General features: G+C 40.5%; 1 protein-coding gene across 2 annotated transcripts in view; it reads left to right on the top strand.

Annotated features, from left to right (window-relative positions):
• The first annotated feature begins 512 nt into the window (after positions 1-512).
• Positions 513-26,821, top strand: part of ANKLE2 (ankyrin repeat and LEM domain containing 2) — a 30,785-nt gene continuing 4,476 nt past the window's right edge. Inside the window, exons 1-12 of one of the 2 annotated variants that reach the window (XM_077835516.1) lie at positions 513-540; positions 3,674-4,162; positions 6,846-7,040; positions 8,579-8,772; positions 13,425-13,613; positions 14,368-14,490; positions 15,062-15,128; positions 15,800-15,981; positions 19,113-19,219; positions 20,459-20,652; positions 22,882-23,665; positions 24,751-24,882. In XM_077835516.1, the coding sequence (XP_077691642.1) occupies positions 3,685-4,162; positions 6,846-7,040; positions 8,579-8,772; positions 13,425-13,613; positions 14,368-14,490; positions 15,062-15,128; positions 15,800-15,981; positions 19,113-19,219; positions 20,459-20,652; positions 22,882-23,665; positions 24,751-24,882 (2,645 nt within the window). In that variant the 5' untranslated portion in view covers positions 513-540; positions 3,674-3,684. Of the gene's footprint in view, positions 541-560; positions 861-3,673; positions 4,163-6,845; positions 7,041-8,578; positions 8,773-13,424; positions 13,614-14,367; positions 14,491-15,061; positions 15,129-15,799; positions 15,982-19,112; positions 19,220-20,458; positions 20,653-22,881; positions 23,666-24,750; positions 24,883-26,821 lie in introns of those variants that run through there. The other variant, XM_077835515.1, reaches the window with a different exon arrangement.

Genomic DNA, 26,821 nt, shown 5'->3' with positions numbered 1-26,821 from the left:
GTTCAGAAAGGAACTAGGTCCACCCATGGCTGTTAGCCAAGCCGGGCAGGGCTACAGCTCCATGCTCTGGGTGTCGCCAAGCCTCTGAACTGCCAGACGCTGGGCCTGGACGACAGGTGATGGACGGCTTGAGAAACTGCCCGGTCCCGTCCCTTCTCTCTGAAGCACCTGGCGGACAGGCGCAGCCCACGCGAGCCCCGTCATGTTTTTTTCCCACCCGGCGGCGGGGCCGTGCGTTGTTAAATTCCCGTCAGGCAGTAGCCTGGACAGCTTATTATTGTGCGCTCTGCTTTCCCGTCAAGCACTTGGGCAGGACTCAGGAGGTGTAGGCGGGAGGGGGAAATGATTTCCTGTCAGGCAGCTCCGTGAAGGGGGGGGAGAAGATCTGTTTTTTTCCCCTCAGGCACTGGAGAACACAGACCTAATCTGGCGGGTGGGGTCCTTGTAAGGCCCCCTGAGGTGCGGCGGGCGCGATAGCGGTGCCCGCGCGGGGCGGGGAGGGGGTAGGAGGAGGAGACGGAAGCCGGGAGGCTGCCTGAGGTACCGTCCCTAAAGGGCGTTTGTTAAGGGAGTGCCCGGGATCTGGCGTGAGGCGGGTGGGCTGAGCTTGGCCTGGGCCTGGGCTTGAGACGGAACGGGGATGGAGCGGTGGGCCGGGTCGGTCTGGGGTTCCCTGTGGGGGGCCGGCGGGGGCCGCTGGCCGGGCTGGGAGCTGTTGGCCGCCTGCGCGGTGATCGGCGTGGTAGGCTGGCTGCTCCGCTTGCTGGACAGGAGGCCGGGCGGCCGGAGGGCGCCGGGGCCGCTCCCCTCGCCACCTGCGCTGCCCGGGGGGAGCCGGCGCTGCAGTGGGAGCCGCCCAGGTGAGAGACTCTGGGGAAGCCGGGAGGGGGAGCGTTGCCTCCAGGCCTGCTGGATGAACGGCCGGGCTCTGGCGGGGCAGCAGCCTGGGGTAACCGCCCCCATGGCCCCCGCAGATCTCGGGGCCTCCAGGCGTTTCTCCCCGGTTCTTCACGGGCCCTTTCTCACTCGGGCAGCCGGTCTCTGCGGCTTGCCCACCGAGCGCCTCCCTCACCCCTTGTCGGACCTGACTCCCCTGAGAGCGTCGCGGCGTCTGTGTGTGCAGCTGCTGCTCTGCTTCTCTTCTCGCCGAGCCTGCCACACCCTTGCTCTTTGTTGTGGGGCTGGCCTGCCCCAAACCTGCCTCCAGACGCCTTTGGCTAGACTTGCCTAGAGGCAGCATTGCTGCTTGTGCCGCCAACTCCCCACCACGTGTTATCTGCGCCACCCCCAGGGATCACTCTCTTTCCAACGTGTCCCTTCCCTGTTTTTCCTTTCCCATCTCTAGATCGTCTCCCTCTCGCACGTTGTGTTTGCCCAGTGTTTTCTCAACATCTTGTCACTAACCTCACCCTAGTAATCATCCGTCCTTTTTCCGTCTAGGCTCCCTCTTCCCCACATCTTATCGCAGACACATTTTCCAGTATATTTTTTACCACACACGTGAGTGTGAGACTCTTAGGTGCCATAGTAATATGCTCTTTAGAAATACCCAAAACACAGAGTCCCCAGTCATACACACTATTCTTCTGTTGCACACACATCTTGGCTACTTCTTCACCTGATTTGTAGCTAAAGACAGGGCTGAGTTTTAGGATTGTGCAGGTTTTAAGGAGGGAGGAATTAAATGATATGATCTCATTGAAATACTTGTCTCACAATGTTTCTTAACATAATGGAGAGTCTTTCCGAAATTTAATTCATATGTATAGCTGTTGCAGAAAACTGAAAGTTTTGGCAAACTGGGTGGGTGAAAAATGGATTTGAAGACTAAGGGCAGGTCTACATATACAGTGGTGCAGCTGTGCCTAAGCAGCTGCAGCACGTCTGGTGAAGATGCTCTATGACAACATGAGCTGCTGTCCTGTTAGCATAATAAAACCATCTCCATGAATTGCAGAAGCTATGTTGGCAGGAAAAGCTCTCCCGCCAACATAGCGCTGTCCACACTGGCACTTATGTTGGTGTAAATTTATTCACACCCCTGAGTGACAGAAGTTCTGACGTGTAGAGATAACAGCAGTGTAGACATAACTTTAATCATTGCTTGAAAACACAGTGCTTAAAACAATTTTAAAGAGTAGTAAAAGCTGCAAAAATGAAAACCTTTTTTGATTTAAAAAAAAAAACAGAGGCGGGGATTGTGTCTTGATGCAATGGTATGCAAATACAACCTTTTAGATCTCCAGTTTTATTCCTACCTTCTGTCAAATAGGGACTTCGCTTTTGATAGTAAATATGACATAAATATGACCCATACCAGTTGGATCTATTTATAATAATGTCTCAGCTTCCTCCCCAAAATAATTATTTAAATGTGTTTAATGATATGGTCACCTGAGGTGAAGTATATATCAGTTTAGTTTACTGTATATACTTGTTCATAAGCTGAATATTTTTGGTAAAAAAGTGATGCATCAGAGAGCGGGGGTCGGCTTATAAACCAAAATTTGATGACTTTAAACTATGAAATCATTGAATTGAATATGTAATACATTGTCGTTTTGTTTACTTGGAGCGTCTGCAGGCATGGAGCCCCTCAGTTCCCTGTGGCCACGCGCCACTTCCCGCAGCTCCCATTGGCTGGGAATGGCAAACCACAGCCACTGGGAGCTGAGCGGGCTCCGTGCCTGTAAACGCTCCAGGTAAACAAAACGTCCCGATCCGCCAGCGGCTTACCCCGGCGGGCTGGGAGCCAGAGTTTGCCAACCCTTGAAATATAGGGTTGGCTTATGAAAGGGTCATACAGTTTTTACTATTTTTACCTATCCATCTTGGGGTGTTGACTTATAAACAAAGGGGCTAATGATTGAGTATATACGGTATTGTTTTATGATTTGTGCTCTCCTTGCTTTCTCACCCCAAGGTGCTAATAAGATAGATATGTGGCAAAGTAAAGGGATAGTTTAGTAGGGTAGTTGCTGTTTAAGGAAAAAATTCAGAGACCAAACAGCATGACAATACAACTGAATCTTAGTTTTCCCTCAAACACTCTTCCAGACTCTAGAGTAGGAAAAAGCTGAAGTCTTTATGGTATCTTGTAGAATGCTGTGTGCTTATTTTTATAGCATGTGTACCATTTAGCTCCTACAAACTGTAATCACACATTTTAAGTTTAGTTATGGTCTTCAGAGTCAAGTCCCATGTATGGGTTTTTATGGTAAGAAATGTAATAGTTTACACTGAGATCATATTTGCTTGCAGCCTCTGCTTCTTGACTGAATGTGGAAGTGTGTAACAGTGGAGGCTATTCCTGTGGTAAGAGAATTCCTGTGCTACCCCCATAACTTTGAGATAGACGGGTTGGAGGCAAAATGAAGTGTCATTGGTGGAGAGGGAAATCTGGCAAAGTGACCAGTCACACTTCCAGTTGTTTGCCCTGAGAACAGGGAGAGGAGAAGAGCCATTTTAGTTTCTAAAAATTGTTTTTTCCATGTGTTGACTGGAAAAATACTATACTGTCTTTTTGCAACCTACATAGTTCTCTCCTTCATGAGCAGATAACTAAAATAACATATGTCACGCTTTCCCTTGCATTTAATAGAAAATATTTCAATAGTCAGAAAAAAGCAGAGTGTTTGTAGCTACAGTTGATGTCACTTTGCATTTTTTCCAGGTGAAATAACAATGGATACTATATTGTCTCGACTGAAGCAGCTAACGCCAGATGATCTTAGAGAAGAAATTGTGAAAGCTGGACTGAAGTGTGGACCCATTACCTCAACCACCAGGTTTATTTTTGAAAAAAAATTGGCTCAGTTTTTGTTGGAACAACAAGGAGGGTTGGAGATTAATGCATCCACTCTTTCAGAGAAATCTTCTGAAAACATTGCATTTCATAGTAGCCAGTCAGAAGTACAAAGAGCTTGGAAATCTACTGCAGTGAACGACAAGAGTCATGTAAATGTCTCTGAAGAGGGAGACTTTGGGTACAATATGGGCCTGAATCCCCCAGAAGAGGAAGTTGTAATGCACAAGACCTGTTCTGCGTCAGTCTGTGGAGGAGTAGATGTTGATTCGCAAATAAATGCTCAGACACCATCTAGAGATCCTCCTCTATACTATGGCGTATGTCCAGTTTATGATGACATACTGGCAAGAAATGGTAATTACATTTATAATTTCATATGTTTGACTATTTTTGAAGGTCAGAGATCGCATGTGCCTTTTACATAACATATTACAAAAGAAAATAATGTTTTCCAGCTGGTGTATTCCTTTTTTAGGTATATGGTGTTATTACTCCTAAGGGGAATTCAGCATCAAAAATTAAAAATTCTGCGCACAATATTTTAGAATTCTGCATATTTTATTTGTCAAATAATGCAATATAATAACACCAGTTTCAATTATTTTGGTAATTTATTTAGACTACAATACATTGGATGGGAATGGGGAGCACTGGAGGAAATCTCTAAATCCCCTTTGTCTAATAGTAATGTAGCTAGTTTTGACCCTTTATTTCTAGTTATTAGTCAACAAATGTATGGAGACATGCTCAGTATTACATCATAGGCAACTAAAGCACAAGTCAGGGCTGGGGAATCAAATTCAGAATTTATATTGGCTACTGATCATCTTCAGAAAGGTTAGGTAGTAAACAGTTGATGGAGCGCGTTTTGATGTCTAAATTTTTGCACTGAAAAATTTTCCTCAGTTCGAATCGCTAAAGCACCAAAGCATTTATAAGACCATACTATCGTTTACAATAAGGATCTAAAAGAAAAGGAGTACTTGTGGCACCTTAGAGACTAACCAATTTATTTGAGCATAAGCTTTCATGAGCTACAGCTCACTTCATGAAAGCTTATGCTCAAATAAATAAATAAATCGGATGCATGTAGCTCATGAAAGCTCATGCTCAAATAAATTGGTTAGTCTCTAAGGTGCCACAAGTACTCCTTTTCTTTTTGCGAATACAGACTAACACGACTGTTACTCTGAAACCTGTCATTCTCTTTTTGTTTTCTTCCCTCCCCAGCCAAAATGCATCCGAGAGATTAAGCATTTTGTTTCAATGCAAGTGGTAATTCCCATTTGAGGGAATGGGTATAAAAATTTGTTATGAAAGGTTTAATGTACATTCTGAGACTTTCTGAAGATATATAGTTTATCTTCAGCTCCTAGTAGTGTAGGAGTTTAAGTAATTGAGAATGTACTAAATAATTTATATAACATTGTACATTTATATTGTACTTTACAACATTGATTAACACATTATTTTGCCCCAATGAACATAATGTAAGTTATTTTGTAGCTTCTTCTGGTCTGTGAAACAAGAATTGTCCCAAGGTCTTCATATATTGTTTCAAATTTTCAGTGTTAAGAATTTATAAACCGGGCCCTGTGTAAATCATGATTGATTTTTTTTTTTTGTTTGCCATTTACAGTTGTGAATTTTCTAAAGTATTGAATTTCACGGAATTAGTATGGAATTAATTTTACAAGTAAATTTACTCAATTTCAAGGATGGAATTAATTTTACAGATAATGTTAGTAAATTTTGATGTTGTCCTTTTTTAAACAATCATGGATTGGAGACACTTTAATTATTTACACTGGACCCTACTTATAAATTCTTGTCTATTTTTAATTCGATTAGGATCTGTGTATGAGTTCGTAATATTTTTTTAATGGCAGTTTGCCATTATTTTGGAGGTTTTACACTGTTTGCTTGTTTGAAGGTTTTGTCTAGAAGTGTTGGGGAAAAAACAGTAAGCATCACTTCCAGTGTATAGAATCATGGTTATAAGTCATTCCACTTGTTCTACCATAACAGCTGGCATTCATGAGCACCCCTACTAGATGTCACTCAGGTGAAAGAAAAATGAGAGAAATGATCTTCTCTCACTTTTTACACCACCTATTCAACAGGAACAAAAAAAGCAATCAGAAAAAGAAGCAGTCAACACTTCATTCAAAAAATGTAGGTTTTGAACTGATGGCATCAGTAGTTTTTATTACCAAGTTCTATGTATTCCTTCACATCTCATAGGCATGTGATATCCTAAGGCCTAGATCATATAATTCTTTCTTTTTACTCATTTGATGCAACCTAAAATAAGATATTACCAAATTTCTCAGTTCTAAGATGTCAAGAAAACATTTCAGAATATCTTCTGATAGAAGATAGGGGCTCTTACACTTTGAAGCAGTGGTAATTTATTCCTCCTCAAGAATGTCCTGCTCTTTATGATAAATCCAGTGTCCAACAGAACAGAATACTACTTAATAAAAAGCTTTGGACACAGTGGAAGGTTCTGTGTTGGGAAGTCTTCAAATTATGACAGAGTCACTTTTATAGTAGATCTTCCTATACAAAAGAATATTGAAAAGAATTTATGACTATTAATATGTTAGCTTTCGGTCTTGATTTGAGATATTTATATCTCACTTGGTGAAGATGGTAAGTCATCTTTTTAAAGAGAGAGTGATGCTCTTGTGCTATTAATACCATTGCGTCTCTCCCTCTAGCAAAAGTTCCTGAAAATATTGCAGTGACACCACACATTATGTTCCATTCAATCTGGCACTGGTTGGAAGTGATGAAATTCTACCTATCTAGTTTTAGAGGTTAAAATTTATAAAGGTCACTTGCAACATTAGCAGGTATGTTCTTTATTACAGACTGCATCTAGTATACCATGTTTGGTAGGTAAACACAATGTGGGAACAAAGCTTGAAGGGCAGTTTGAGAACTTTGTAATCTGATTTCCATGATTAAATTTGACCTTGAAGTGTGGTGTTATGGAGAGAGCTTAATTTTGGTTGTACTGTTTCTATTCCAGAGAAAGTGCATGTTTATGATGATAAAAAGGAAGCTCTGCAGGCTGTTAAGATGATTAAGGGCTCCCGATTTAAAGCTTTCTCCAACAGAGAAGATGCTGAGAAATTTGCAAAAGGAATATGTGATTACTTCCCATCTCCAAGCAAGTCATCCTTATCTTTATCTCCAGTGAAAATAGGACCACTATTCAACAGAGGTGAGTAAAAGCATATGTCTGTGTAGACTAAACGTATGCATCATAGTATCATAACTTTTTAGGAGGTGGGGGGAGAGTTTTGAAATCATAGAACTTGTGAATCAATCTGATAGCAGATGAGCCCTTCACAAATGTAGAGTGCAGTGTAAAGGTTTCGAATTTCTTGGAATCTTACATTAAAATTTGTTTCCAAGCTTTTCTTTAAAGTAAAGGAGATCTTAACCCAGAATTGTGGATCTTAATTTAGTCTAAATGGGACTGCTATCATTGTGTATAGAGAAATGACAGCCCATGTTTAATCTGTCCATTAACATGAGAAAAAGCTAGAAATATATGCAACAGAAATCCTATCTCTATTCCTTCTATTTGAGTCTGAGCTTTACCTCAGTTAAAACACTACTCTGTCAGCCTGAGAAAGGAGAATTCTGAAGTCTCCTGCGTAGTGAAGGTAACTGTTTCCTAGAAATTCAAGAGACCAAGAATTATGTTCAGAAACAAAATAAAATATATTTTTGGTACATTGGCAACTGTACCATTACTAAAAAGAAAAGGAGTACTTGTGGCACCTTAGCGACTAACAAATTTATTAGAGCTTAAGCTTTCGTGAGCTACGGCTCACTTCATCGGATGCATTACTGTATCCTAAAGAATGAGCATGGAATCGGGTTGGAGTTGGCTGTTTCTTGATTTAAGACAAAGAGAAAAAGATATTTTTATTATTTGTATTGTTGTAGTGTCTCCGAGCCCTAGTCACTGACCAGGACTCCTTGTACTAGGTGCTGTACAAATGCAAAAGATCTTGGCTAGATTTCCTTCCATTGTCTTCCGTTGTTTTCAGTCCAATTACCATAAAATAAATTGGTCTTATTCAGAGTTGAGTTCAGTCATGCAAAGAACCACATGGATTATGAAGCAAACTTATTGTGCATTGTTTTACTAAAGCTAACATAAAATATATTTTACACAGCCCATATACATGTTGCCTGTTGCTGTACGGACAGATGTGGTAGGATTTTATTTTTTATTTATTTTTCAACCAATATTCGTTTTAATCATTTACATTTTTTAATTGGGAAGATATTTTAAAAATCACAGTAATTGTACTGAGTTGACAAAGATTCCTAACAGCTTCTGAAATAAAATAATTAAATTTGATCATATTTCACAGTATTCTTAATTGATAGAATTGACAGCAAAAGAGCAAATCGCTTACAAGTTCAACATATATTTTTAACTTTCTTTGTACATTTTGATTTTTGCAAAATATTTTTTTCTTTTTGGATGGAAACAGAGCGGCAGTGATCAGTTTCACCAATTAAAATCAAAGCCTTGAAAATCTAAGTGTATATTGTGTTATAGCAAAAAGAAATTATAGTTGTTTCCCCATTACAAATTGCTAGTATTTAATGAACAAACATTTGTGATCTTACTCTAAAAATTTGAAATTAAAAGCATATTTCAGTGGCAGAGGATATGAAAATAACATATTTTGGAGAAAATGCATCAAGAATAATATAAAAACTTTTTTGTTTTGTTAGATGGCTTGTGCTCCCCTGAGACAGAAACGGTTAATAAAGAAAGAGCCAACAGTTATAAAAGTCCCCGTACTCAGGACCTTACTGCCAAACTTCGGAAAGCTGTAGAGAAAGGAGATGAAGCAACGTTTTCAGAACTTATCTGGAGTAACCCACGCTATCTGATTGGATCTGGAGACAACCCAACAATTGTACAAGTAAGAATGTTTTCCAAAGTAGAACTGGAAAAATTCCTCCTTTTCCCTCCTCCCAGCCTCAAAACCAAATATTTTTCATAGAAACAGTTAACAAAGAGCCAGACCCTTGTGTCCAACTGAGACCAGGACTCAACCATCCAGTTCTGTGGTCAGTGAAGCTGGGTAGCTGCAACTGGCTGTTTCTGCTGCGCTGCATCTAGTCTAATTTGATGCTTCATTTAGCTCATTCTAATTTGAAATTTATCTGTTTTTGTTAACAATATGGAGTTTTTCAACCTTACTGGTTTTTGTAGTCTGATGCTTTTCTTTTTCTGTTTTTCTTTGTCAAACCAGTCAGTGGCCATCACCTCATAGTTTCAAGAATTTTTAGCTCCCATTGTCTTGGCATCTTTGCTCCAGTTCCAGTACTGGTCAGTTTCATTGTTGTACGCTCTCAATTTAAAACTCTGTGCTCTTTCTCCTTTTGGAGCTTGTATCAGCTCTTGATTTAAGTCTGCCAAATGATGCAGTGGGCTTTGCATCAACAGCTTTTCTTCCTCCATTTTTAGAATGTGGAAGCATCCAGGGTTTCAAGAAATCTTGAATGCTGTCAGATACACTCTCTCTGATCTCTGCCTTGTAAAAAAAAAAAAACACTAAGGGCAGGAAGGAGGCAACCTTAACAGAGAGCTAGATGTGGGAGGACATGGAAAATTACAGTAGGGTCATCACAGCAACAAGTGAAATCAGTGAGCGAACCTGCTCAACATCTTATATGTCTAAACATAAATGCAAGGAGTATAGGGAATAAACAGGAAGAACTGGAAGTATTCCTACATAAGCTAAATTATCACTTAGTTGGCATTGCAGGTACTTGGGATAAGTCTCATGACTGGAATATTGATATGGAGGGATATAGTTTTTTTTCAGGAAGGACAGGCGGGGTGGGGAAGGAGGAACTGTTGTGCTATACGTCAAGAATATATACATTTGTTCTGAGGTTCAGGAGGAGGTGAGAGGCAGATCAGTTGAAAGTCACTAGGTCAGGGCTCTCACAGGAGGCTGAACTTGATGGCCTCTCAAGTTCCCTTTCAGCCCTATATTTCTATTATTCTGTAACTGGAGTGGCTGTTAGATTTTTTTCAAATATGTCACCATGAGCAGTCTTTTCCTATAGAAAGCTCTTGAAGATCGTGCTGGCTGAATCCTGATACTTCCGTAAGTCAGGATGAATTTGTAGGCTATTGCTAAGGTTAGGTTAAGATTTTGTCATCGTTATTTTCAGTAAAGTCACAGACAGGTTGCGGGCAATAAACAATAATTCACAGGAGCTGTGACCAGTCTGTGACTTACTAAAAATAACAGGGGAGCGAGGGCTGGGAGAGGTGGAAGGAGGAATGATAGCTGGAACCCCATGTGGGGGAAAACAACAGCCCCAGCTATACCACCACGGGTGGGTTCAAAGCCCCGTCTCAACCTCTGCTGCTGCCCTGGGAGGAGGTGGGTGGTGCCCAACTCTGGCTGTAGCTGTGGAGGATGAAGGGGGATGCACAGCCATGGCTTCAGCCCCTGCTGAAGCCATGGTGAGAGGTGGGGCATACAGCCCTGGCTCCTGCCACAGCTGCAAGGGGGGCATACAGCCCCAGCTTTGGCTGAAGACATGGGTTGGGGATGCACAGCCCCGGCTCCGCCCCCTCCACTGACAGCTGAGTCACGGAGGTCTGTTAAAGTCATGGAATCCATGACCTCTGTGACTAAATCGTATCTTAGCTGTTGCCTTGAATGACCTAGTGAAGAGTCATAGCTGGGCTTCAAGGTTTGGGGGAGTTTTTGGCATCATTCCAATGGAATAGGGCTTAAGTTGTCCCTGAACAAACTATAGGCACCCAGCTAGACATGATGAATCACCGTCACCAAAACAGGTTATGGTGGTTTCACTTTTGGTGTTTTAATGTGCTACTGAGGTTGGTGTTGACTTCCTTGCTACTCTGGACTTGCCAGTCTGGTTGACGTTGACTCAAGTGAGTCATTGCCTCTGTTGAAGAAATAAGTTTGATCGACATCAAGAGGAACCTATTTGATACCTACTGTGCAGCATTTTCTGCCCTAGATGCTGAAAGCAATCAGAGAAGGCATCCCGTTAGCCCAGTTCTGTTGTGGCTGGTGTGTTCATTTCCCAGAGCAGAAGGAAATATCGATAGGCCTGCTGTCTTTGTTTAACCAGATTGCTTCTCTCACGAGTTTTTCCATCCACTTTAGTACAATGAAGTAGTGTTGCAGTGTTGACCATGGGAGTTCAAAGCAAATGAATGTCAGGGTCCCTGCCCAGGATGACAGAGGGCAAATGAGTTAAAGCATTGAACACCAGTACTATTGACAGTCTGTGCCTTAGGCCTTTGTGCAGCTGATATCAGTGTAGGCTTTGGCAGCCTTGTGCGTCTATCCCTGGTATTGATGCAAAAGTTGATGATGCCTGCTGTAGGGGACTGAATGACGTGCTATTTGGACACAAGATACAGAGAAGTTGTCTGAAGCTATGTACATCTACGCTCGAGAGAGAGAGAGCTAGTGGAACACAATGACACTATGAAATGAACCCCAAGGTAGGGAGAGACAAAGTAAAGTAAACTGAATCTGAAAACAATTAGCTGTTAATATAAAGAACCAGTAGTAGTGAAGGTGTGCACAGATCCAAAGTTCTACACCAACACTAAAAATACCTTTGGAAGCTCTTTCAATGTAAGGATTAAACTAAGGGGTTAGGTATTGCAGTACTTAATACGTTTTTACTTTTTGTTTTCAGATCAGAACTGTGTGTTTAAAATCCCTGCTTGGTATCTTAATAAGTAACCAAACTCTTAAGCCATTATCTGTAAGAGCATTTGTAGGTATGGCTTTCCTTAAAGAATGTTTGATTCAATTACCAGAATACATAAAATGAGACCTATACTTTTCCTAATATAAAAAGTGGACTTAGGATTTTAAAATATTCTTTATTTTTGCTAAGAAGTCCTCTTAGTTCATAGTACTAGTTAAATTTTAATGTACATGGACAGAAAGCTAGGAGCAGAGTTGAATTCAAGCCTGTAGTAGTATGAACACTTAAAGATATTGCCGAGAGAGTAGTTCTGTTAGAACGGAATCTAATGTAAGTTGAAAGCAAACAGAAACCTGAGAATTCTCTAACTTTCCCTAAGTATTCTGTTCCCTACTTTTTCCCTTCATGCATTATTAACCTGCAGGATTTTTTAAAATGTTGGACGGTTGCTTAACTATTTCCTGAAATAAGAAGTTTGCAGTTTCTTGCCCATTTTGTTTTACAACTACTCCAAAGAGGCTGGAGTGCAGAGGTTGAGTACAGTGTCCGAGACTTGGGTTAGCTTTATATCATTCAATTATGATGAACTCTTATCAACCATGTACAGTAGTATTAAGGAAGGCTGGAATTACTTGAAACCCATTAAGTGGAATAACTGTAACATAGGGCAAATGCTGGATCATTAAGAAGTCCTTGTGGCTTCTTGATGAAGCACTACTTATCTGGTTTCCTCTCTGAAAAAAATTGCCAAAATGCTACACTGGACCCACAATCTTTAGAACTGAGGAGATTTGTCAGTAGGCTGACACTTTATCAGAGTGAATTTTATATGCAGTATACAGTAAAATCTGTAGTATGTATAGCAAACTGTACTTTAAATTTATGGCTTTAATTTTCTCTTGTTGAAGTGATTATGAAGCTCAGTATGTCAGGTGATACTTTGGTGCTCCTTTTGAAGGTATACTGGCCCCTTTCTCTACTTAAATCTGTCCTAAGCATTTAGTGGGTTTAAGGCCAGAGTACCGTCAGCTGTAAGGATAACTTGGATAACTTTAAAATCTTACCAAAATTGTGCAATATGTCATCTTAAAAATGTTTTGATACTAATTTTTAAACTACAGTAAAAGCTTTTAGAATAATCATGCTGGAAGAACGGGGGCTGCCGGTAAATTAAAAATGCCGGTTAACTCAGAGGGAGGGGTTTGGAGTGTGGGGTAGGGGCGTGGGAGAGGCTGTGGGGCATAGACTCTGGGAGGGAGTTTGGGTATGGGAGGGGGCTCGGGGTGCCAGGTGGGGGGGGGGGCACTCTCTCTTCTAGCCATTCCCCATCCCTGCTGCTCCTGGTGGAGGCACAGCCAGGCAGCTCTGTCTGCAAGTGCCGCTCCCATTGGCCATGGTTTCCCGGCCAATGGGCTGGGAGCCACGGAGTCAGCACTCAGGGAGCGGGGATGGAGACAGCATGCCTGCAGAGCCGCCTGGCCATTCCTCTACCAGCAACAGCAGAGACAGGGAGTTGCCTGAGCTGAGTACCCCTGCATCTGGCACCCCTCAGCCCCTCCCACACCCCAGCCCCCTGCCAACCCTGCATCATCGGCACTATAAACCAGACTTTCAGTGCAGATCAGAAATGCTGGTTTATAGAGTTTGCCGGTTGGTGAAGTGCCGGATAAAAGAGCTTTTACTGTTTGTTTTTTTTGCTTTAAGGAAAAATTTTCCAGTAACAAAAAACAAATCTAAAAATAAGACTGAATGATACCCCCATAGTTAGTTTTTGCTGTCAAATGAATTAAGTTTAGCAAGGGAAGCAAGCTGTTTAGATTTCAAATGGTTCTTAATGTTTGTGTTTTATTTGCAGGAAGGGTGTAGGTACAATGTCATGCATGTTGCTGCCAAGGAGAATCAAGCTGGCATCAGCCAGTTGCTATTAGACACTTTGGAAAATCCTGAATTTATGCGGCTCATGTATCCAGACGATGACGAAGTAATGTTGCAGGAGCGCATTAGATATATAGTTGACCTTTACCTTAATACACCGGATAAAATGGTGAGAATTAAATGTCTTCTAGGGCACTCATTTGTTATGAAAGGAAGAGCATGAGTGGCATGGAGCATTGTCACTTCTAAAAATGATTAGGGGTTTGGAACACATGACTTATGAGGAGAGGCTGAGGGAACTGGGATTGTTTAGTCTGCAGAAGAGAAGAATGAGGGGGGATTTGATAGCTGCTTTCAACTACCTGAGAGGTGGTTCCAGAGAGGATGGTTGTAGACTATTCTCAGTGGTAGAAGAGGACAGGACAAGGAGTAATGGTCTCAAGTTGCAGTGGGGGAGGTTTAGGTTGGATATTAGGAAAAACTTTTTCACCAGGAGGGTGGTGAAACACTGGAATGCGTTACCTAGGGAGGTGGTAGAATCTCCTTCCTTAGAAGTTTTTAAGGTCAGGCTTGACAAAGCCCTAGCTGGGATGATTTAATTGGAGATTGGTCCTGCTTTGAGCAGGGGGTTGGACTAGATGACCTCCTGAGGTCCCTTCCAACCCTGATATTCTATGATTCTAGTAGCAGAAATTATCAGGTTGTGTCCTGATTTGTTTTTTAAAAATCTTTTTTTTTTAAAAGCGCCCTGTAGATTAATCATGGTGATGGCTCTATTTTTAAGATGGGAAAAAATAAAATAAAATAAATATACGGGTTTGGTCACATCATGTTTCCAAATACATTCTAAGACTGGGTAATGAATGAGAAGCTGGGAATGTTCAATGAAGGTATATGTATAATTTTTTTTTCCTGTGTTGTAGGTATTTGATACTCCATTGCATTTTGCTTGCAAGTTTGGGAATCTGGATGTGGTTAATGTGCTTACCTCACACCCAGACATTGTAAAGAATCCAAAAAACAAGTATGGTCAAACTCCAGCAGAAGTAAGTTTTTCCGCATCGGGTGCAGAACTGTGGTGATTGCAGTTGGACATCAATACAATTTTTGATTTTTAGGGTTCAAGCACAGATCCCCTGACTAACGTCAATAGATTCTTGCTTGAGAATGTCAGGTTATTAGGGTTAGAATATACCATCTCTAGTGCTAGAATAAATTTGTAGTATTGATTGCATCTGGGGGAAGGTTCTAGTTTGTGGCTCCCTAGAATTTCCTACCTCCAAGTTGTATTACATTTAATGGCCTGACCCAACCTGTGGACTTTAGATTTGAATGTGAAAGCTGCAAGTTTTGATTTGGTGCACAGTGTTCCACATTGGTGGAGGCGAGTCATACGGTTCTTACTGGAATGTTGACAGAAAACTTATTTATAGGAAAGTCTGAAATGTGTTTCCGGTTTAAAAAAAAAAAAAGCAGTTTGCAGGTGGGTGGGTTGGTGGGTGGGTGGTATGTCTGAAGGACCAGGGGACCCTTTTGTATCCAAAAAAGACATGGGCGTGGGAATTACAAGATAATGTTGTGGGCTTTGCTAACTAAGAGTGACATTTCTTCTAACAGGTAATCTGTGAAAGAAACAAAAATAAATCGGTGGAACTGAAAGAGAAAATAAGAGAATATTTGAAAGGTTTGTATTCAGAGATTTAATATGTAATCTTCGTTGTGTGTACAACGTCCAAAAATGTTAATTTGGTTGTCATTCTGTCTTATACTTTCATATTTATGTTTAGTAGTGTTCCTGTTGACCAGTTGCCTTGGTTTTGATATAAAGGGCTCTTACAATGAGAGAAACTGGATGACCTGTTGATCAATATTTAGAGATTATAGAATAGACAGTAGTCCTCACACCCTTGTGAGGTAGGTACTATCCTCATTTTACTGATCAAGAATTTGAGACAGAGATTTTAGGCTACTCAATTACAAAAGGCTGCACAGGGAATCATCATAAAGTGAGGGATTCCTCTTGTTTCCTTGTGGTTGTCCTTAAATGCCAGATCTGTGGGTGTAAGTTTTTGCAGCATGCAGGTTTTGAAAGTGCTAAAGATCCTCGGGAAGCAGATATGTCAGTACAGCAATTCCTTCTTTTGTGAGAAAGGGACCTGAAATAAAATCTTCAGCATTGAATTGGTATTAGAAGCAGTGAGTTTTATTAAAAGATGAAGACTTTTTTGCTAGTGAAATTAAGTCAAATTTCTAGTCATGCAGATGTACTGACGTTTTAAATAATTCCAGAAAGAGGCAGCAAATTAGTGTAACATTGGGTTCTTAAAAAAAAATCATATATCATTTTATTTTTAGGTCGATATTATGTGCCACTATTGCGAGCGGAAGGCAATTCCTCATCTCCAGTGATTGGTGCACCTTGGTCACCTGATCAGTCAGATGATAACCCCCTTACATCTTTACCTAAACACAGTGGAAGCCCCAAAGATCCAGTCTTGTCAGTGAGAGCTTTTGCAGGCCCAATGACTCCCTCCAAGGTAAGGATATAATCAGTGATGAGCTGCCAAAATCTTAACAACCGGTTCCCTATAAAAAGTTCTGATTTAAGGGATGTGCCCCAGTATGTATTTTTTTGTACCAACAGAGTTACCATATGTCTGTATTTTCCATATGTCTAAATTTACCATATGTCTAAATTTTAAAAATTCCTCCCAGACAGCAATTTAAGAACCAAAAAGCCTGACCTGTCCGGGAAAATACGGATGTATGTTAACCCTGCCTAAAGTTCTTTTTTAAAAAGATGGGCCTGAAGTAGAAATGAGCTCCATTTCACACGTGTGGGTCCCCACCACTCCCTGGGGGTGTGCTAGAGTGACCAGATATCCTGATTTTATAGGGACAGTCCCAATTTTGGGGTCTTTTTCTTATATAGGCTCCTGTTACCCCTCACCCCCTGTCCTGATTTTTCACACTTGCTGTCTGGTCACCCTAGGGTGTGCACATATGTGTGGGTCCCAGCTGCTCCCTGCCCACCTCATTGAAGAAGGTGTGCAGGGTTACTGCCCTGGGAACTGCAGGGCACCAGTGGATGTGGGGCCAGCTGCAGACGGGCGTGTGGCAGGGCTAGCTGGAGGCAGGGGGTGCAGGGTTGGCTGGAGGCAAGGGGGTGTGGGACTGGCTGGAGACAGGGCAGGGGCTGACTGGAGGTCTAGGCTGGCTGCGGGCAGGGCAGGGGCTGGGTGCGGCAGGAGACGGGCTGGCTGCAGGCAGGGCAGGGGCTGGGTGCGGCAGAGGTTGGCTGGATACAGGGCAGGGGGTGCGGCAGGCCTGGCTGCGGGCAGGGGGTGCAGGGGTGGCTGGAGATGGGCTGGTGCGGGCAGGGCAGGGGGTGCAGCAGAGGCTGGCTGCAGGCAGCGTGTGCGGGGGTGGCTGCAGGCAAGGCGGGGGGTGGCTGGAGACGGGGCTGGAGGCAGGGCACGGGGTGCGGGGGTGGCTGGAGACGGGGCTGGAGGCAGGGCACGGGGTGCGGGGGTGGCTGGAGGCAGGGGCTGGCTGCGGGCAGGGTGGTGAGTACTTACGGGGAGAGCAGCAGGATGCAGCCCAGGCTCAGCAGAGCAGCCGGGGACCCACCAGGCAGCATCGAGAGCCCCAGGGGCAGGGGAGCAGCAGCAACAGGGCTCGTGCCTAGGGCCAGGCAGCAGCTCACATAGCTCAGCACAGCGCCCTCAGCGGCCAGAGGAGGAATTACATCACTTCCTGGCCAGAGCCCAAAGCCTCAGTGTCCCCTGCAGGGAAGGGGGTTAACAACCGGCTCTAAAACCGCTTCAAAATTTAACAACTGGTTCGCGCGAACCAGCTCACCACTGGATATAACGAAGATGTCATAAAACCAGATGCTTTCCTAATTCTCTTGTGGCTTTCAAAATATAGTAATTTGAGCCCAAGCTGATGGCTCTTTCATTGGCATAGCTTGTTAGTTTTGGAGACCCCACTGAGGGTTCAGCATCATTGCTTTCCATGTTTTTTGTGGGGGGCGGAGGGAATTTTTACCATGCAGAGAAGGGGTGGTGGTATGTTTGTATGTTTTTTGGAACCCTCTTAACAGATTATTGTGGAGCTTTGGTATCTGAGGAGGCTGAGTGTATCAGGAAGTGGAGAAAGGTGGTAAAAATAAAGGAATAGTTGAAAACTCTTGTTTTCCTACTGGGACCCTAGTTAAATATTCTAAGACGAAGATGACTCTTGATGTATCTTCTGGATCTGTACAGTCCTTGCACATAAGTGCCCTGGTTTCCCCTGCCTGAAACTAAAACTGATTTTAGAGGTAACTGTTAAGCACTTATGAAAACATATAGCTAGAAATGGCAAAAGATCTAGCATATTCTAACTAAAAACTGATATTAAATGTTTGAATCAGTTTATCACCACTTAATCTTGCTAGAGTAGACTAGTAAAATGTTTATCCAATTGAAAAAATAATAAATCCTAATGGAATTATAGGAAAACATAATCGTTATGATGGCAGGTAAATATTAAGGTATCTTTAATACAAAAATCGTTGTCTACAATTCAGACATTTCATCAGTTTATTATCTGAACGTATTAGTCTGACACCTTTAGAAATACTAATTAACATGTGTAACCCTTCTGGCAGGTGGTGTCACCAGCAAGATGTACCACTGGTATGCGTGAGCTGTCTGCTTTCCATCTGTTGATGAGCTAGAGGAAGTGACTTAACTCAAACTAGTGTCTTACACATGGTTGAGAGCTTTTTCCTTTGACACTTTATGACCACTTGATGTGTCAGGCTTATTGAGAATGTGTTGTTTTCCCCCTAAATAGCCTTTCTTGATTACATTTTTACTTATTCATTTAAATTCAAAATTTATACTCTTTGAAAACTTGTGGAGTTGTGACATAAAGACAAATAATGCATTATTTTAGGCACGGGCATATACCCTTAACCGTCTAAATGTAGCACTCAGCTATTAATGTTGGCTGGCTCACATGTAATGAGATAAAAATGTAGGTGAGTTTAGAGAATTAACATTTTAGAAACTAAAATTGTATGTCTTCTGTTCTCTGGTGTGCACCAATCAATAGATTTCCTTCTGTGCTATTTCCTGGAAAATAAATTCAATAATTAATGTAAATAGCTTAGGTATACAAGGCCTTAGAGAAAACACACTATCTTTTAAAAAAAAAAAATCCTCCAAGGAGGATATACACCACCTTATAGCTACAAAAGAGATTTCCATTTGACAATTATGGATAATCTAGAAAAGTCAGTCAAACCCAATATGTGACTTGCTGTAGTACAGAAGTTGGTAATGGAAGCTTTAAATTGTGGTAACTCTTCTCATAGTTATGCCTAATATCACTTTCCAGATTGGTGCTTGTGAGACCAATTGTGTACAGCAATAAACAAGTCTGTTGGGGTGAAATTTTGTGTCTAAAATGAAAGACATAAGTTATAAGTGGTTATAGTTGAGCAATGTATATAGCTAAACTTGAATTGTATATATGCAACTGAAGAACAGCTAAATTCGTCATTGAACAACCTAATGTGTGTCTGAAGCAAAAAAGCTTCTAGGTAGAGAGGCTTAAGCTGCAGTGTGCTTAAAGGTGCATGTACTTTTATTGTCTACATTCTGAATTTGTTTTGAAGGCAGAAGAATTTCGCAAGCTTTGGAAAACTCCACCTAGAGAGAGAGCAGGCTTCTTTCACAATGTCAGGAAATCCGATCCAGAAAGAGGAGTTGAAAGAGTTGGAAGGTACTAAGAAAATCTCAGCATGAAAGAAATGTGTTAGCAATAAGCCAGAAAATCATTTAAAAAAAACTCCATCACTAAAGGCACATTAATGGTTAACATAAGAACAAGCTACATAAAGCAAAAATTCTACAAACATTTTACAATGTATATTTTGTTTGGGTCCTTATTGTATTTTTGTGTAAGTAAAAAATGCTTTTACTCAAAAAATGACACCCATAGACCTTAAATTCAGAAGGGACCATCATGATTATGTAGTTCTGCACATTGTAGGCCACCTATTTAACTACAGTACTTTGGAAGGGGAGAAGAAATACATTTTTTAACTGTTACCCGCATTATGTCCAGACCTCTTTTCTCAAACCCCACCCGTTCTTCTGCCTAATTGCTCAGAATATTTCAGATTATGAAGAAAGCCAACAATTGGGACTTTGTCCTTTTGAAAATCAGATTGTCAGCTAATTGAGTAATAGATTTGAGCATTGCCTACATTTTCTGGAAGCTGGGAGATTGTTAAAGTTTGGTGAAATGGAAAAAGATGGAAAGGTATACCCATATCCTTTCTCCAGCCACACAATAAAAAGTGTCCACCTTTGTAAAGGTTTCAGAGTAACAGCCGTGTTAGTCTGTATTCGCAAAAAGAAAAGGAGTACTTGTGGCACCTTAGAGACTAACCAATTTAAATTGGTTAGTCTCTAAGGTGCCACAAGTACTCCTTTTTTTTTCACCTTTGTAAAAGGTGAATGTGGGTATGCATGGATCCTCACCACAAAAGATAGATTTTCTGTGTTGTGGTAGCACGCAAATGTAAAAACTTTTAAAGCATCTAAGCTTGTTTAAAACAAGGAGTGGCGTCTATCTTTTCTTTAAAATTACCCTTTTTCTGAAAAATGAAAAATGTTGATTGACTTCAACTAAGAAGTGCCTATGCCAGTAATTGATTAATTTCTCCACCTGATGCCTAGACGCAGTCATCTTAAATCGCAATCTGAGGCATTTTTACAATTAATAAGTAAAGCTTTAGGATTACTAAAAAGGAAAGAAATTAGAGATAACACCTGATGTGTTATGGAGAGGGATACATATTATTGCTGATGCAGAACTTGGTTGTTACAGAAATCTTACATGTGTTTCACAATTTCAGAGGCTTAGAAATAGCTGATAAAACATGTTCTTTAAATTTATTGTCATACTAATATATTATGTCTTCACAAATTATTCGTTTTATCTTATTTATTGCAGGGAGTTAGCTCATGAGCTGGGGTTCCCGTGGGTTGAATACTGGGAATTTCTGGGCTGTTTTGTTGATCTGTCTTCCCAGGAGGGGTTGCGAAAATTAGAAGAATACCTGAGTCAACGGGAAATGAGCAAAAAGGCTCAGCAAGAAACAGGAGAAAATGAAACCTGCAACAGATATAAAACTCCACATTCTTCTGGTAAGAAAAGAGCAAACATTATTGTAAACAAAATTATTTACTTTAAGAAAAAACTGTGAGCAGGGCTTGGAGTTCACATTTAATTAAATTTTTTTTTTTTAATTGCAGATATTAATCTGTTACTCAAATATTCTACTTTCAGTGTAAAAACATTAATTTAGAGAAGTGTGGGAGGTTACCAGATCATATATCATTAAACACTCTCCATCTTGCATGCTGTTGTTCACTAGATTACAGATTCTGGATTGAAATCTTGGCCTCTTTAAAGTCAATGGCAAAACTCTCACTGACTTCAGTGGACCAGGCTCTCACTTAGAATGTTTGGGAATTCCTTTGTGAAGTACAGTCAACATTCTAAAGCAGAAATAATTCTATCCAGTTGTGGGCAGAGGAGACACACTAACAAAGGCCTAAATCCAAACTTTTTGTATCAATTTAATGGGCTGCAGGTCATAACTCAGAATTTCCGTTTCACAGGAAATGCCGATGCTTCAGGATTTGTTTTTGTCCCTTATTGGAACAAAACTAAACATTTTTTTTTTTTTAATTTCCCAAAAAATGGAAATTCGCAGGTGGGGGAGGAAATCATTCTAAAAATTTGGTTTTGGAAAATTTTGGGTTTTTTCCTTTTTACATTTTCATTATGTCATTATTAAAGTATAGTATGACATCATGTCATTATGACAGTCATAATATTCTATTTTTAAATATTAAGGGCAGCTGTTTCAATCTATATGAAGTAACATCTTTTCTTATTGCCTAGATCAGTGTCTCCTGTTTGTTGCAGTGTAACTGACATTTTGTCAGTGTTTAATTAAAACACATTATGCTATGACTTTGACCTATCATGAAGTAATGTAAATAATATAAATATAATATAAAAGTGAAAATAATTCTGAAACAAAATAAAATGAAATGTTTTTTATATTTTTCCAGAAAATTTATTCTTGCAGTAATTTTCTTTGTATTGTGAAATTGTATCAATTTCATTTTGGTTTTGTCGAAACGACATTTTCTGATGGATATCTGTTCTGACACAGATTTTTTTGACCAGCTGTAAGCACAGATCCCTTTTCAAAGTGGTTCCCCATTAGGGAAGTATTTTTCCTGTAACCAAGGTTATACAAGTCTCACTGCACCAATTGTTCCCAGTTTCTCTTTTAATTAGTTTGAGTGGATGCACACACAACCCAGCCCTACAGAATTTCTCCTCTTACTAGTTGGCTGTTGGTGGGTTTAATTATTTCTATCCAAATAAACGTGTATGTGAAGCGATCCTATGCTAAATCTTCAGAGGAGCATGAATATGGCAACTGGTTCCCCAATGTACTTAGAGAGGTGGACCTGGAAACAAAGAGCTGCTTTTGCCATTTTTTTTCCCTTTAACATCTAAAGTCCTGTATTCTCAAACCAACAGACTTGATGCTAAAGCAGATACTTTGGTAAAATTCCTAGCTTAACCATCGACCAAGTCAGTTGCAGTAAAGTAAAGGGTTTGTCCAATGTTAAATTTCTTTCTCAGACACGCTCCTAATGTTCTTAACATAGAAAAAGTGAATGCTTTTTTGTCTCCAACAGTAAAAGGTGGGTGTACTCTATCAAACTCCTGTGTACTTTTCAGTAATCTCTAATTGCAATATTGTAGTAGAAATAGGATCTGCAATAGTTTATGTGCTCACCTAGGTCCATGTTGCAGAAATAAATACATTCTGTAAAGTGTATATCATTGCCTGTTGTTGAAAGAGGACTGTATGTATTTAGGTACCTATTCACAAGATAACTTAATTCAGCTTCTTTTGTGGGTTTGTCTTTGTGCCATTGTAACTTCAGTGGAACCTCTGGTGTGTAGGAGGACATGGCAAACTTAATAGTTAGCTTACATCTATATCTTTTTGCCATCATATTCTGCCTTCTGATTTTATCTTGGAACTTGGTCTGTTTCTGTGAATCGGGCACTTTAAGTGAGAAGCAAAGGAAACATCTCTCTGATGAATACGATAAAGGATCATTGCAAACAAGATGTGTATATTTTTTGATGATAGGATTACTTAGGTTAACTAATACCATTACTTACATCAGATTATAAAAGGGTCTCCATAAATGGATACATACATGCGATAATGGAATTACCTTAAACCATAAAGACCATAGATCTGTTCCTAGTTTTATCTGATAGGACTTCAGTTGTCAAGCCTCTTATTTATATCTTTTTATTAAAATTGTTTGCAGGCAAAAGTAAAAAGTGCTGCAATTCCATTTCTGTTGGAGCATTTTTAGATGAAGATGATGACGACATGAGCTTGGAAGAAATTAAAAACAGACAGAATGCAGCACGGAATAACAGCCCACCTGTTGTGTCTAAGGAATCTAGTATAGATGCTATTGGAGATTCGGAGTGTGACATACTGTCGATGGAGCACAAAGTAAACATTATAGAAACATCGGACCTCTCCATGCAGTATGAGAAGGGGGTTTCTTCCAGCAAAAATGGATTTTGCAGCCCTGTAACTAATGAGAAGGTAACTAGTGACAGAAAACATTCACGTGGTGGAGAGGAGTGCCTTATATCCCCAGTCTCCAATTTAATGGCAGAATTTGAAAGACTGTCTTTCCAAGATGAAGCAGTGGCAGGGGAATGTTTGGTGGTGAAATCAAACAAAATCATTGCAAAAACTGAGAATGAGAGAATTTTGGCTGAAGGAATGAGCCAGGTCAGAATATCCAAGGACCAGCTGGGTAAAACCTGCTCAGCACTTTCTATGGCAAGCTGTTCTGAGCCAGCTACTACTGAAAAGCCTGGAGATACAAAATTAAGGACAGAAGAAAAACTACCATCAGAAGCTGAGAGACTGTCATTGGACCATGGTATCTGGGACAAAGAGACGCAGCAGCTTGGCAGTCTTGCAGTGCAATCTGAGTGTGCTGCTTATTTGTGTCAAGAGCCCTCTTCTCAGAGATTTCTTTTGAAAACTCCACCAACAAATGAAAATACAGACAAGTTATTCCTCTTTGGGTATGAATTGGATTGATGTTTAATATGATTTTGTTTTACTTTTTTGTCCTTTGATCCATACATGCAAAACTAGTTCCACACGCTTTTAACCTTGCTGTAAGAAATTCTTCAAAAAAAGTTTCAAACACCAGTTATAATCACTTGAAAAAAGACCTCCTTAAAATGCTTTGCAGTTCCTACAGTAAAGATGCAGTCCTTTCACGCTCTCTAAAGATTGTATGTAAAAGAATTTGAGTATGAAGAAAAGAGCTCTGCGGTTTTGTTTCAGTACTAGGGTTTCAAACAGACTCCTCAGCCTGGAGCTAGCTCCTGTTCGTCAGGCAGGCTTGTTCTTGGTTATGAACCTTTCCATTAGGGATGTAAAATGTTAACCGGTTAACCAGTCAGTCTTACTGGTATTGTATTCAGTTAAAGATTAAATGCCTAATGTGCACATTAAAAACGTTGCAGCAATTCCATTTCATAGTGTATGTGGAACTAGGTTCCGCATTGTTTCGGGACCACTGCCATGGAACTGATGTCATAGGCGCGGAACTAAAGAGTGTGGGGGGTGCTGCAGCACCCTGTGTTTTACATGGGGTCCCAGGTGCTGGCCCTGCACCTGGGGCCCTGGCTGCCAGCAGCGGAGCCATGAATATGGGGTAGTAGCAGAGCTCTGCTTAAAATATAGGGGTGCTGCAGCACCCCCAATTCCCGCACCTATGTTGTGAACTCGTTAACGGTTACGCGTTTAACAGATACAATTTTAATAGTTTAAACGCTCTTTACGTCCCTAATTTCAATTAGATTAAGTTCTAAATAGCTTTCACATTCTCAACATATATGAAACTGAATTTAAGGGTACTCTGATCTGACTACTAATACTGTTTTGCAGTGAAGCATATTGAATGTCCCTACGGATGGGCATTATTTCTTATATCAAAGCATGCTTGAAAACGATCCATTTGAATGTGAAGAGCAACTAATCCAGTTGACATGCATGTACCTATTAAAAACATTTCAAAATATCTACACTGGGGTGTGGGGACATTGTCTTGTCTAAAAAGTTTAACAGCTGTTTTCATCTAGTACCATTTATATTCTAGGGAACAACCGTCAAAGCTGGATAGTGATGTCTTAGCAGCTGTAGAAGGAGTAGAGATTGACCCACAGAAATACCCCATTACTTACAAATGGAAGAATGCTGTAAAGTCCTACTCTTCTTCTGACAGGCAAAGGTATTTATGTAAATTCAACAGAATAAGTTGAAGAGGAACAGTTTTTTAGTGTGTCTGTGGCAGGACATCTTTCGTAGCTAGAATTTAAAGCCCTAGCCTATACAAAGTATAAATAAAATGTATTCAATTCTATAGCATCTAATGTCTTTTAAATTAAGACTTATACCCATTGCTGAACTAGCCAGTCTCACGATGCTGAATGCTCTGTTATTACTCAACTCATAATGACTGCCATATTTGCCTGTACAGTCACTGCAATACCAATTTCTAACTCATAATCATTGGTGCAATATAATACAATAATAGAACTGCTTTGGAATATCTAGATTATGCAAGATGCCATATCAAATGAATTTTTAATTTTAGATTATACAATCTAGATGTCTTCAGACATTTTGTTACCCTGCCATAGTAGATGCAGGTTTTGATACCTGCAGGGGTGTGTGTTTAGATTATGTGTATGGAAATATTCTCAATGGTCTTCTTGAAAAATATGAATAGTATGTTCTGCTAGCCCAGCAATATGAACAGTCTGCACTTCTTAGCATGACTACATATGTGGCATGAAGTTACAAATTTTATTATGAAACGTAGTTGATGTTTCTAAGTCATATGAGGATTTTTCATAAGGGACCAAAATGGTGGTGGTGGTGGTTTGTTATATTACAGTAGTTCTTAGAGGCCCCAGCCAAGATTTGGCCCCGCTGTGATAGGTGGTGTGGAAACAGATAGTGGAGCAGAGTCCCATGTCCCAAAGATCCTACAGCTTAAGTAGACAAGACAAACTAAGTGTGGGAGGTAAAATGACTTGACCAAAGCCATGCAACAGGTCAGTGGCAGAGCCACAGAAAGTCCAGTACCCTTTCTGCCATACTGACTCCTGTTTTTTTCTCTCTTCTTTCCTTTTGTATTGGTATAGCCATCCTTATATTCATTTGAATGTGGCTGCTTAAAATGCTCCTGTGTAACATGGAAGTTTTTTCACTGAAATACTCTTTACATTTTAAAATTCTCTCTCAAAATGCATTATGTAAAAAAAAATCCACTTGTTCTTGCTAACAGTCTTAGTAATAATTTGACTTACTACATTGGAACCCAGTGTAAAAGCATGAATACTTCCTGGAAGACTCAAGGGTAGGAGTGGGAACACGCAACAGCCAGGCAGCTTATGATGGCGCAACTTGGAGTTAATGGTAGTGTTGTCTGGTGGGAAACTTTGGGAGAAGAGCTGAAGCAGCAGATTTAGCGAGGAGTGCAAAAGGATAAGATAAGGAGAGGGAGAGAAGTTGCCTGCTGGCTGCAGGTGTTTGGGAGGAAGAAAGATGAGAGGGTGGCAGAAGCTGAGAGGGGCTGTTCCCCAGCCCATTTTTCTAAGATCGAAAGGTCTTAGAAGTCCAAGTGGTGCATTGAAATAAAGGAGTGGCTTTTTTTCCTTAAATCATGAAGATCTGTCTTTGATTAAAGTAGTGTGGAAACAGGTTTTTGTTCTTTCCTGCTGGGTTGCCATACTGCCTGTGAGCAGTGGACACTTTTCAAACACAGCCACCCTCTTGCAGCAAAAGGCTCAGAAATGGCAATTGTAAAAATAAACTGTGTTTACAAATAAACTTCACACTTCAGTCAAGCTGAAGAAGTCCTCCCTGCTTTTTAGTAAACTTTCAGGTGTCTGGGTTGAAGAATCCTTTCTTCAAAGAAGCTGATGTATTATCTAGGAGCTTTTATTCTTATTGTACGCACTCAGTTTTACAGGAGCGTTGAGAAATTGTTTTAAAATCCTAAATCAATAATAAAATAAGTGTTTAGACTTACTACAATATATTTACATTTTAAAGCATCTTATTAAGGCAAGGAGCTATCTGCTCTTGTGTACATTGCTAACACATGGTTGGTGCTTAATGTAAGAATAAAATATTTGGAAATTAGTGTCTTTTCATTTACT

This window comes from Eretmochelys imbricata, chromosome 15 (assembly GCF_965152235.1).
Source record: "Eretmochelys imbricata isolate rEreImb1 chromosome 15, rEreImb1.hap1, whole genome shotgun sequence".
NCBI lineage: Eukaryota > Metazoa > Chordata > Testudines > Cheloniidae > Eretmochelys > Eretmochelys imbricata.
This window is presented reverse-complemented; position numbering and strand designations above follow the sequence as displayed.